This window comes from Gigantopelta aegis, chromosome 13 (genome assembly GCF_016097555.1).
Source record: "Gigantopelta aegis isolate Gae_Host chromosome 13, Gae_host_genome, whole genome shotgun sequence".
NCBI classification, from domain to species: domain Eukaryota; kingdom Metazoa; phylum Mollusca; class Gastropoda; order Neomphalida; family Peltospiridae; genus Gigantopelta; species Gigantopelta aegis.
Genome location: NC_054711.1, coordinates 17735084 through 17748518, shown reverse-complemented (window position 1 = coordinate 17748518; position 13435 = coordinate 17735084). Strand labels below are relative to the sequence as shown.

The window sequence follows — 13435 nt, the reverse complement described above, 5'->3', positions numbered from 1 at the left end:
ATTGGTGACATGGTTATCATCTAGTATGTGGAATCTGTGTCACTGCAATGGTTTTTCCTAGATTTCTGTCTGGACAAAATGTGAGTAAAATCTAAAAAAAATAAAGGTAGGAGAGCAATTTTTGGTAGTTGTTAACATTTTGGTTCTTAAGAATAAGAATAAGAATAATTTATTTGCATAACACCCGAATATGGGCAGAGCAAAAATAACAATATAATATAATTTATCTGCAGTAACAATAACAAAAATATACATTATTACATGAACAAACATCTGAATCAACAAATACATATGTAATTTAAGCCTTATAAGTTATTACTAGTGATATTAATATTTAGGTAAAAGCAAATATTGTCAGAAGTGTAGAGCCATAAAAACCATCAATTCGTACCTATGGCGTTCGTGAAATATTTTTCACGGATCCACACACCCTCGTACATTATCCATTAGTTTATACAGACAAACAATTTGAAATTACTTCCAACTCGTATGCTTTCACGCAACTTAAAGCATCTCTTTACAAAATTGCAAATAATAGGGCATAATTCCGGAATATTGTTGCGTGTAAGAAATAAGAATTTTTCATTATTAGTCGAAAAAGAAAAATGTGATTCTTGTTTTATTATTTTATGATGTAAATCATTTCTAAAAGCATTATATATAGGGCATTTGATAATGAAATGATATTCGTCTTCAACTTCTAAGGGACAGTTGGGACAATATCTCTCATTCGCAGGGACAGGTGGTTTCTTGTGTCTTCCCTTTTCAATCATAAGTGAATGTGAACTCAAACGAAGCCTACTAAAAGCTTTACTGCTTTCGTAGTCTTTGGTATGTAATAAATAGGACTCAACTGAACTCGAAATTTGTTTGAAGGACATATACATGTATGTGCGCATTTTATTACCATATTTGTTAGAATTTGTGTTTGATGTTAGCTGTGTCGTGATATACTGCAAAAAGTACTGCTCGCATTTAATCACGATTTCATGGTTCGGACAGTAGTACACAGGCAGCCTAAGGCACCAAATTTTAGATGGCTGCAAAATCTTGCCCCCCGCCCCCATTTTTTTTACATGCTACACTAAATTTCACTTTTTCGCTTAGTAGTAGAATCTGCTATTTATGCCAGATCGATCAGATTATTTGTAATTGTTTCACTAAGTAGTTCCATATGATTCTTCCCCCCCAACACCCCTGATTGTTCATCCATTTATCCCTAAAACTTCTTTTTATCTAATCTGCAGTAGCTTTTATGTTACTAATTTTTACAATTATTTCCTATATTGTTATGACCCTCAAAAAAGTAAAATGCTCGCTATATGCAATGTTGGTCTAGCTAGCCTCGATCCCCGTCGCAGGGTTGAAAATTAACATGAAAACCATGGTCGCCAGGTATGCTGCTTGACTTGCATTGTCTCTGAAGTAAAAGATAATGCAGTACAAAAAGACCAAAAGTAGAACTGCACATGCTTTAGTAAACTAGTTTAGGAGTGGCAGTCCTCTTTGTGGCGATGCAAGAGGGATGGAATAAACTTTGTGGCTATGCAAGAGAGGTGACATCCCCAGTAAATTATTTCCTCGGGAGTGGCTGTTCTCCTATAGACGAGGCACTAGATAAAAGATCCATGGAATCATCCACTATTTTGTCAAATGCCCATTCGACTCTGCTTTGTGCAGAGATACGGCCCTGATCATGTATTATGGTTTTGTCATTCAGATTACTTTGGATGTTCCATCAATTGTCTTAAAACTTGTGTCAGAAAAAAAGAGTTAACCTGTGCAAATTGATGGTAATTTGTAAATAATTTTTGTTTTAATTTACCCCCAATAAAATGTTATTTGAGATGGTAGGTGTTTAAAACTTAAAGGAGCTCAATCACGGATTTAGTGGGCCTTATTTCTTTCAATATGCATTATAAATGGAAATTACATTCATTTGGAATACCAAACCTAGTTATTGTATGATCCAAAACATTTTAATTGTACTACGATCGAGCGAATTCCATGACACGATTCAGTTTTAAAATTTGGAACTCTTCTTTAAATGAGACATTTAAAATACAGAAAAGCAGACTCGTAGTGATGAGGCTATATATACGACAACCGTATAATGTATTTTTGGGTTTTATATAAACAATCGCCGTGTATAGAGACTTGGCAAATGAGGGCCGGCTATATACATGGCAAATAATAAAAAATATATCATTTCATGACAAAAATAACCGCGAATACGCTGAAATAAAATAATAAACAGTCGGAACAGGAATTCACCATTTATTATTATTATTATTATTATAGATTATTTTGACTGGTTCGCAAAGTGGTATTTCGGTTTTAATGTATAGTATAAAACAATAGTGTACTATTGCATGTTTTGTCGTCCAAAGGTTGGCTAATTATTACTTAACCCAGTTGAATCCAGTTCTATGTGCAGGGACAAGTTTAGTCTGCCGTTTGTTCGTGTGTGCACGCACATTAATCTTGCATTTTTATAGCCAAAACTCTTCCAGATAAAACACCGCCCATCCACCCCAAAAAGGTAGTAGTAGGATAATAATAGTAGTAGTAGTAGTAGTAGTAGTAGTAGTAGTAGTAGTAGTAGTAGTAGTAGTAGTAGTAGTAGTAGTAGTAGTAGTAGTAGTAGTAGTAATAGTAGTAGTAATAATTGTGTATTATTATTATTATTATTACATGTATTATAATGTTGGTAAAATCACATCGCAGTGGGGTAGGTGGGGGCAGTTGTTACAGAAACATTATATAAATTTAGAGGGGGACCCGGGAGTATTTTGAATTTTATTTCCCCTTGCCCCTTGCAAAATCTACGTAAGCAGCCTCAAAATTACAGTCTGTGTTCAAGCCCTGTTGTTAGTTTGTGTACTGTCCGTAGTTACTTTCTCTTTCAGTTAATCTACCTCAGCAGCTGATAATTTGTAATTGTTATTTTTATTTATTTATTTATTTATTTATTTATTTATTCATCATCATCATCATTATTATTATTATTATTATTATTATTTATTTACTTATTTATTTATTATTAATATTTTGTTAGTACTGTAAGGACAATATGACGCTATTCATATATGCATAATAATGAATTTGATAAGGTGGAAAATGAAGGTGTTCATGATCCAGAGTTTTTCGCGTACAACTAACGATAAATTTACCTACAGATGCAAAGGCCTAACTAGTCGGGATTGTCGACGTTTAAAATGCTTCTGTTACTAAAATAAATTAATGTATAAGCTTATAATCATTCAGTACATGTTTTTATTATTTTTTAATAACTTATTTTCATTGTTGTTTTTATATTTATCCTACGTCACAGAGGACGGTCAAGCGTTCTCGTTACATGAGCTTGGTAAATCGTTTTGACACTGCGGTTATTCAGGGAATGCCCGTCATGTGACACAAAATAATACGTCACACCTCTGCTCTCCAAAATAGCCGTTATTTTTCTCAGAATTATGGACCGTACCCAGAATTCAATTATTTTTATAAAATATCAATAATAAGTGTGATATGGTGGTTATATAGATGGTTCAATAAAGTACTTTTAGGTACAAATCAATTGTATATATTGTCATATAATACCTTGTTCGGTCAATAATTAGGTCAATCATCTGTGAGAGAGGGCATTTAATATATTAATATGTTTTTATATGAATGTTTTCTTTATTCATTATTTTGGTGCTGTAAAAATATAGAACTTGTTCTATGTCTTCTGCTGCCAGATCTGTACTGTGTTTTTTCACATTTGATTCAGTTTCAATATGTTTCTTTTTCACTGATACCATATATATAGTATTATACTCACCACTTGCCAGACCCTAACATCAATGGTCATCCAACAGACTACCTTTGTATAATTCTTAGTTGCTTTTGGCCAATAAAGGTCGCCTGTGGCGACCGGGCGACTGCTAATTTTCAACCCTGCCATCGATGGGCCCATATATTGGGTTATTTCTTGTTCCAGCCAGTGCATCATGACTGGTATATCAAAGGCCATGGTATGTGCTATCCTGTCTATGGGATGGTGCACATAAAAGATCCCTTACTATTAATAGAAAAATATAGCAGGTTTCCTCTCTAAGACTATATGTTAAAAATGCCAATTGTTTGACATCCAATCAGTGTTCTAATGGTGTCATTAAATAAAACAAACAACCCCTCTAAGACTGTCAAAATGACTAAATGTTTGACATCCAAAAGCTGATGATGAATAAATCAATGTGCTCTAGTGGTGTCGTTAAATAAAACAAACTCTCTAAGACTTTATGTCAAAATTACTAATTGTTTAACATCCAACAGCTGATGATTATAATGAATTAATGTACTCTAGGTGGTGTCGTTAAAAAAAACTTTCTAAGACTATATGTCAAAATGACCAAATGTTTGACATCTAATAGCCCATGATGAACAAATCAATGTGTTCTAGTGGTTTCCTCTCTAAGACTATATGTCAAAATTACCAAATGTTTGACATCAAATAGCCCAGGGGTGGGACGTAGCCCAATGGTAAAGTGTTCACATAATGCGCGGTCGGTTTGAGATCAGTTCCCATTGGTGAGCCCATTGGGCTATTTCTCGCTCCAGCCAGTGTACCACGACTGGTATATCAAAAGCTGTGGTATACTGGGGTCTCACGGTATTACGGTACTTAATGATCCTGCAGAAATAAAATAATATACCTACATACATCAAGGTAAATATACTTTTGTTGGATTTTACCTCATATTTCCATGTTCTACACGTCATATATTTGCATATAAATCCTGTTTGTAAATAAGTATTACTGGGGGAAGTGTGTCCTACTGTTGCAGACTTTTTCGAAGTGCTTCTCATGATATCGCGGCAACTCGATAATATCGTATAAAATTCACCTAAATGGTTAAATATGTAGCTTTTATTCACAAATTGACAGTAAAATTGAAGGAACACAATTTATAACACAAAAACGATCCTAAAATTCGGTTGAAACGTTTCGTTTGTTCAATTCAACTTCATGTCTACAGTTTCCCTAAGAAAAACAGTTTATTTCTGTGTAAAACAGAGAGCGCATTTAAAAACTCGTCTGTGCCTTATCAATCGAACGTATGATCAAAATATCAGGGCTGACGTGTCCACTTAAGACAATAAGCTATATTATGCCCATTTTACAAAAGTACAACAGCCTCTTGCATATTCTGATTGTCGAGTTAAATTGTAATGACATTTTAGGTTTTTAAAAATATATTTTGGACCCTTAAATTTCCAGATATATTTTTACTTTGGTTGCATTCTAAAAATAGTAAACACGTCACCATACGTAGCCTCATTTTGATTGTCAACGATCAAACAATAGTCTTGTATCACAAGCAATAACATTTTAAATTTACATTGCAGGTACTGAGGATTTTTGTAAGCATACGGGTGTCAGAAAAATGATACTATTAGTAATTCTGCGAAGAATCAGTAAAACATTTATAATTTTTAATACAATTTGAAATTATTTCAAATTTCTTCACAGTGATGACAGAGTACCATCGGTCATTGTGTTTATATCATTAAATTTGCTATCAGGCGGATTTGCGCATGCTAAACAACAAAAAATGCAAATACCGCAATACTGTGAGAAAGGAGTATATGTGTTATCCTGTTTGTGGGATGGTGCATATAAACGATCCCTTGCTGCTAATTGAAAAGAGTAGCCCATTAAAGTGGTGACAGCGGGTTTCCTCTCTCAATATGTGTGTGTGGTCCTTAACCATATGTTTGTTGCCATGTAACCGTAAATAAAATGTGTTGAGTGCGTTGTTGAATAAAACATTTCCTTCCTTCCAATAGCCCATGATTAATAAATCAATGTGTTCTAGTGGTGATGTTAAACAAAACAGACTTTTTTTTTCATATTAAACAGGTGGCTGATTTTGAGATTATGAAGAGTTCTATGTCAGTTCCATCACACACTCATCTGTATGTGTTGGGTTCTGCTGTGGAAAGTGTTTTCCGTGAGCATGGTTTAACTCAACAAGATCTTCAAACACGGCTCAGAATTGTTAAAGAAGTCAATTTTTTTTTTGCAAAGGTGTTCCCAGGTTTGTTATGGGTTTTTTTTATTTGAAGTGTGTAATAAATTAGTTATATACAGTGTGCGATTTTGGTTTAAAAAACAATTAAATGTCATAATCTTTAGAGCCCGCCACCAACCCAGCGAGCCATGCCGAGCGTCTCCAGTAGAACAGAAGATACACTAAATGTTTTGCATGAAACCATGGAAAAGATGGCTATTCAAGACTGGGATCCCAGGATTTTGAGATATATGTTGACTGTCATTTTGAAGAATCAATGTAATTTGTACAAATAATTTATACGAACCATGCATACAGGTTCATATACTAGCCAGGCTAGAGAGTCCTATATGATTTTTGCGAGCCTCAGGCTCTCGGACTCAAAATCGCACACTGATATACTGAACATCATTTAAAAACGCATCAGTCAGGTTTGTAGTTGTAAAAAAAGATATGAGAAGAAAAATTATTACCTATATGGTTAAAAATATCTTGGTACACACATGTATGAGTTTAATATCCTATTTATTATCCATAATCGATCTTAATTTATATTACTCAACTCAGGTTGTAGTGCGCCAATCAATGACGTCATCGTGTGACGTCGAAGTGATATGTACCACTTGACATTCTAGTGAGACGTATCACTTTAATATTTGCAGTATAACCTGTAGTAACCGATAATGCAGTATAGACACAAAAGACAGATTTGAGGATTTTTCACCATGGCTGTTTAACTGGCGTAGGAAGTGGGGGTGGGGGGGTGGGGGGTGGGGGGGGCATGTTGGAGCAATGATATTTTTTATATATTTATACATTTATTTATAAATATGTGTAGCAGTTGGTGTTTAAAACGTAACAATGTGTTTTGATAAGAAGTTTAGCATTCTTCATTTTAGAGCTACATGCCCCCCCCCCAATTTTTGGCACCTTCCTACGCCCGTGTGTTCCATCAATCAAAAAGATATTTAACCTATGCAATTTGATGGAAATTTGTAAAGAAACTTGTTATAATTTACACTGAGATTTTTTTCAAAATAATGTTTTAGCAGTTGGTATGGATTTAAAACGTAACGATGTGTTTTGATATGAATTTTAACGTTCTTCATGATAGAGTTACATGCCAATTCGTCGGTTCTCTTTTGACGCAAATGGACTATACCTGGGTTTTTTGCAGATGCCTGCCTTCAAAAGTATGGGTCGTTAGTCACAGGCTTTGGAGTGAAGTCCAGTAAAATCAGTATGAACCTGTCGCTGTCCAGTGCAGACACAGTTCCAGAACACCTGTCTGTTGTTTATGGCCTCCTTAAATCCTCAGGTAATTATTATTTTCCTCGGTGGCGCAGCCATCGGACTACAGGCTGGTAGGTACAGGGTTCGCAGCCCGGTACCAGCTCCAACCCAGAGCGAGTTCTTAAGGGCTCAATGGGTGGGTGTAAGGCCACTACACCCTCCTCTCTCTAACTACTAACCAACTAACAACTAACCCTCTGTCCTTGACAGACAGCCCAGACAGCTGAGGTGTGTGTCCAGGACAGCGTGCTTGGATATAAGCACGAAAATAAATTGAAATGAAAAATCTTCCTTGTTATTGGGAGGGGGGGTGACATTTAGCTCAGTAGTTTGAGTGCTCGCTTGAGGTGCTTGCTTCGCAGGATCGAACCACCTCGGTGAATCTATTCAACAGATTGGGGTTTTTCTCGTTCCAACCAATGCACCACAACTGGTCAAAGGCTGTGGTATGTGCTTTCCTGTCTGTGGGAAACTCGCATTAAAATGGTGTCATATATTACCAACAAAGTAATACTCCCCATGTTAAATGTAATGACGACATAGCCTGTGCAAGACAGATTTAGTTTGCATGGGCTGAAGTCATGGAATGGGTCTGTCTTGCATAGCTAGGGATGGGAGAAATAATATACCGTATCTTTTCGGCATATAAGCTACTACTTTTTTTACTATGAATCGCAAGGTGCGGTTTATAAAATGATGTGCTTTATTATGAATTTTATGGTAACCGCCATGCGTATTATAAACCGCATTCTTTTTTTTTTTCATTCTCATAATAATAATATAGCATACCAAATGACTGGGACTGAAGTATTACGATGGAATGGCTCTTTATTAATAGTCTAGTCAGGCTAGAAACAATACAACACTTGTGTATTGTTTATACGGTGTCAAAAATAGACTCGACCGCAATGTTTCTTAGTTTGATTTCTGTAACAGTTATTGTTAGTACCGTATATATTTGCCTATAAGTCAAATTGTTTCACCCAAAAATTATTTTATAACTTGGGGGGTCGACTTATAAGAGGGTAAAAAAAATTCATTTATTTTTTTATAATCTTTTTTTTTTTTGGCATTGTAACGGTTTTGGTTATTTGAAAAGGCGTGCGATCTCACTCACATGCCAAGACAACAGTCCACTTAGTTAAAATAACAGTCATCACTAATAGCAAAAATGTAAACAATACTACTAACTACTTTTTGCCCGAGTTTATTTTGAAATCTGGTCACTGGCATTAATGGTTATTCAAACAATGTTTTGTCGGTGATTAACTTCATGAATATTACTGAGCTTTCCCTTAAAATAGACTGATCTCTGCAGTTCACTAGAGCAATAGGGACACATATCATTTGGTACAAAAACCAGTGTACTTTCCAGAGTTATCCAAGCGGTCAGGCCCTTTATAAGGGCCCGATGGGCAACCTAGGGAGACACCACAGCATCGTAAAGGTCTAAAATTAACGAGCTATTCTCGATTCACTAATATCAAAACCTATATTAGCTCGGCCATTTACCTTTCGACCGACCGTTCAAAATTTCCTCAACAAAATTGCGCACCACTTTCTCTTTGGCATTAACGGCTCCATTCAAATTCCTCTGCGCGTGCTGTAACCTCACCGTGGTGCAGGGGTGTAACATTCTCTTTGAGAATGGCCAATACAGCACAAATTGAAGATTAGAGTAAAATTCAGTATCCGTAAAATTCTGTGATATTTCTATTTGTATTTTTGCACAGTTCTTTACACTGTTTTTGTTTAAACCTTGAATTTTTATATTGATGTTGATCATCACTTTATTTATTTGCATTACCATAGTTTGACACCCAATAGCCGATGTATTTTTCGTGCTGGGGTGTCGTTAAACATTCATTCATTCATTCATTCATTCATTCCATTCAAATTCCATAGCACCACCACCACCCCCACCTGCCTGCTACCGATTCATTCGGGCTGCTGGTGCTCCCTTGCACCTGCCAGTGCAGGTGGTCCCTACTTCCCCTCCCCCCACCTTTTTTGTCATGGACGGAAGAGCCGGCTCTGAATGTGCACGTAAAACCCTATGAGTATGACATGACATGACAGAGTTATTCACCTTACATGTATTAATATGGCGGCAAAACATATGATTAACAGATGATACATGTACTTTCAGTTTTATCGTAGTGATCTGTTGTCAATGTTTATAAATAAAGTTGTTGTCTTTGCACAAAACCATGCTGTACAGTGCCATGCAGTAACAGTAAGTTTTCACTCTCTACTAAGGGAATATTTTGTTTTGATGCTATGTAGTTTGGAATATTATTGTGATGTACAAAACGTGAAAAACGATGTTTGTAAAATTATTTTCTTTTGTTCAGATATTGTACATTATTGTTTTCTTGTGCTGAAAATAAGAAATACTTCAATATTTATACGTTGTTTTTCATGGGTCGACTTATAAACGGGTCAACAAAAAAATACGTTTTCAGGGCTTGAAATTAGGGACTCGACTTATAGTCGAGATCGACTTACAGGCGAAGATATACCGTAGTGCATCAGATGTGTTTGTCAGATGTTTTAAAATGAAGTCACTCGCCTCATAGTAATGTTGTTATAGTTTGTAGCAAACACACCCAACCAGGGGTGGGGAAAAATAAAATTGTCAATTGGTCCCACTTGATGTCGTCAATACCGGGGGGGGGGGGAAGGAAGAAACGAATAAAAAAAATAAAAAATTAAATAGCGATATTTGCCAAATAGTGTGGGGTTTTTTTTTAAAATCATGGTAATATTTGTATAGTTTTATCTTGAATCATGAATGCGAAACGATAAACATGAAAACAAGAAGACATTTTTTTTAATCACACAATAATGATCAGTGAAAACCCCCACAAATTGTATATATTTTACATAATAGAATAAATAATATAAAAAAGGAATAAAAGTTATGAATTTTAATTCCCATATATGTATAAAAAGTATGAGTATTCAGTACTGTGTCCTGAAAATTAATAAACGATAGCTCCGTTGGAAGCGTTTGACAGCCTAAGCTACCACATGTTTAGACAAAGAGAGTAATAACGTAATCACCGATTGGATGAAATTTGACCTCTACTGGCTCTTGAGATAACAGTACATGTAGCTGTTCTGCTTACTCCCACTTGTTAAAAAAAAAAGGTGGAAACCTTTTGTTAATTTTAAAATCCTTTATAATTATTGGATACACTACATTGAACAGTCAACAATAAATACATTTATAGATTATTTCATTATATTTTATGCTATTTTAAGCAGTTTGTATTGCACAAAAGCCTCTTGCTTCAGACTAGGACACTCGACCCGACAGAGCTCCGTACACAGGTGTTGACAGGTATTGACTGTAACCAGTTGCAAATTCTGGGTCCTTTGTTTTAATCAGAGTGTAATACCTTGATGGCTTTCTAAACCAAGAATGATGCTATCGTTAACGTCTGTTTAATCTCTTGACCGGCTCAGCGACTTTGATAAATGTCTAGCCTAGTGGCAGTCGATTGACACTACTGTAGGTCCAACTTCAGTGACTGGCGATATACTTAGGCAGACTTTAAAATCACAAATGTCTGAAACACCAGCCATATTGACCACTATTTATTTATTATCTTAAATCATGCACGAGATACCGATGTCTGGGCTGGCCGGTCCACTTGACTGATAGGAATTTGTTCCAATAATACAAATGGACAGGTGCTTCGGACCGACAAGAATGACAAAAGTGGGACCGGCAAACGTTTTTCAAAAATAATTTCGGTCCCAGAGATCGAGAATCGGTCCCAGACCGGTAAAAAATGGCTTTTCCCCACCCCTGCACCCAACTTGCATATAAAGTACTCCAGATAAAAAGCCAGTGGCAGCCTAAACAATGTCACGTGACACAATTACAATGTCATATGGCCATTTACGGCCAATTGCAAAACCCGGACCTTAACAATGACATCAAAACAGTATCTTGATATATTTAATGCCTCTGTTTGTTACCTGTTTGTAATTTTTAATTAATATATCAGAATTTAAGTTCAGTACGAAGCTTGCGAATTAAAATCACATAATCAGAGTAGGCCTACCTGTAATGTTTGTAGGCCCTATTACATGTCGACATTCCCAATCTAATTAGCTCGCTAATTTATACAGAGCATAACTTTTTTGTATTTCATTATTATATATATCAGGGCTCGAAACTCACCAAAACATATGGTGGCCCAAAAAATAATAATGGATGTCTGCAAATTAGGTAAGAGAACCATGAGCAAGATTTTAATGTGGAATACAAATATTAATAGTGGCTCATATGTTATAGCTCTAAAGAAGATTGCCCACATAATATTATTTGGGTGATTAATGGCATTATTTTTTAATATTTAAGTCGCCCAAATGGGACATTGGTCGCATTTAGCTGCCTGGCCACTGGCTGTTTTGAGCCCTGATATATTCTGAAGGCCAAAAGAAACTTTACCATTTTCAATTTGGAATTTAAGAAAAAATGAATTGTTTTTAAAAAGTAACTCAATCCAAAACACACAGCCCAAACACAACAATAATGTATGCATAAAATTATACCCGCCCACTGCACGTTTTGGGTGGGACACACAGAAAAGTGAAAAACTCGTGCACTATGAACAACAGCAATTGCACGTGCAATAAGGGTATAAAAACGGTTTAGACGGCATGTCAGACATCCACACAGATAAAAAACCCACCATAGGAATGCCACGACTGACACCAGAACAACGCGAGAGAGACCTGTGTATGATACAGATGGGAGCCACTCATGCCCACATCGCCAGAACCTTCGGTTGTTCCCGTGTTACTGTTACAAACTTGATGCAACGCTACAGGCAAACAGGGCAGACATCAGACAGGCCAAGAACAGGCAGACCCAGGGTGACTTCGCCCCGTGATGACCGGTCCTTGCGTACCTTGCATCTACGAAATCGCTTCCTGACAGTGACGTCATCAGCAATGAATGCCTTATGAAGGGTTAGTAGACAGACAGTGGCCAGGCGACTCAGGACTCATGGAATAAGGGCTTACAGACCATATAGAGGACACTTATTGACACCACAACATCGTCGTTTGAGATTAACATGGGCTAGGACTGTGCGACGTGATTGGCTGCGGGTTCTTTTCACTGATGAAAGCCGGTTCTCTTTGTTCAGAGTTGATGGAAGACAGCGTGTGTACCGCCGTAGGGAAATACTTAATCGTAGCCACCAGGATGTAACATCTCGCGAAATGCGATTTTAAGCTACGCCCTTTTTCGTAAGCCACGTCACATGTCATAAACTAGTCTGATATGTTTCCGCGGGAAATAAACATAAATATGAACGAATAGGCCTAATTCCCTAGTAAATTATGTCAAATATAGAGCTGTGTTATTGTAACGAGCATTTAATAAAATATTAAGTAATACAAATGCGTTTTTCAATGTGTTTTTTCCTTCTAATCTGTACTTCCGATGTTTTGACATACCTACGTAGTCCGATACACCTGCCGTCAACTTGGCAACTGAGTAACAGTGAGTTTATGACAGATGTATCGGACTACAAACAACGCTGTAAAGTTAATCGTTTGTAAACGTGACACAATATTAATAATACGTGAATAATATAATATATAGCATAGTTTGGGTGGGTGTATTTTATTTTATTTTGGGGGGGGGGGGGTAACGTCTGTATCAGATATGTAAACATGAATATATATACAGTATATGTAAAAATTAATATATAATCGTGCGTTAATTCATAATCTACCACCTACAAGTACGGTGAGGTTAAATTGACCGAACAACTGACCTAACAATGTGGTACATGATATTTGGCTAATGTCAGGGCTTTAGATTGCACCAGAACCGGCGTCGTGGCAGGCCGTACTGGGTTCGGATCCCAGTCGAGGCATGGGATTTTTAATCCAGATACCGACTCTAAACCCTGAGTGAGTGCTCCGTAAGGCTCAATGGGTAGGTGTAAACCACTTGCACCGACCAGTGATCCATAACTGGTTCAACAAAGGCCATGGTTTGTGCTATCCTGCCTGTGGGAAGCGCAAACAAAAGATCTCTTGCTGCCAATCGGAAG

General features: G+C 36.5%; 1 protein-coding gene across 1 annotated transcript in view; it reads left to right on the top strand.

Annotated features, from left to right (window-relative positions):
- Nucleotides 1-13435, top strand: part of LOC121387550 (terminal uridylyltransferase 4-like) — a 94679-nt gene that overhangs the window by 26229 nt on the left and 55015 nt on the right. The window contains exons 10-11 of the mRNA XM_041518707.1: nt 5906-6083; nt 7234-7374. Coding sequence (XP_041374641.1) covers nt 5906-6083; nt 7234-7374 — 319 coding nt within the window. The remainder of the gene's footprint in view (nt 1-5905; nt 6084-7233; nt 7375-13435) is intronic.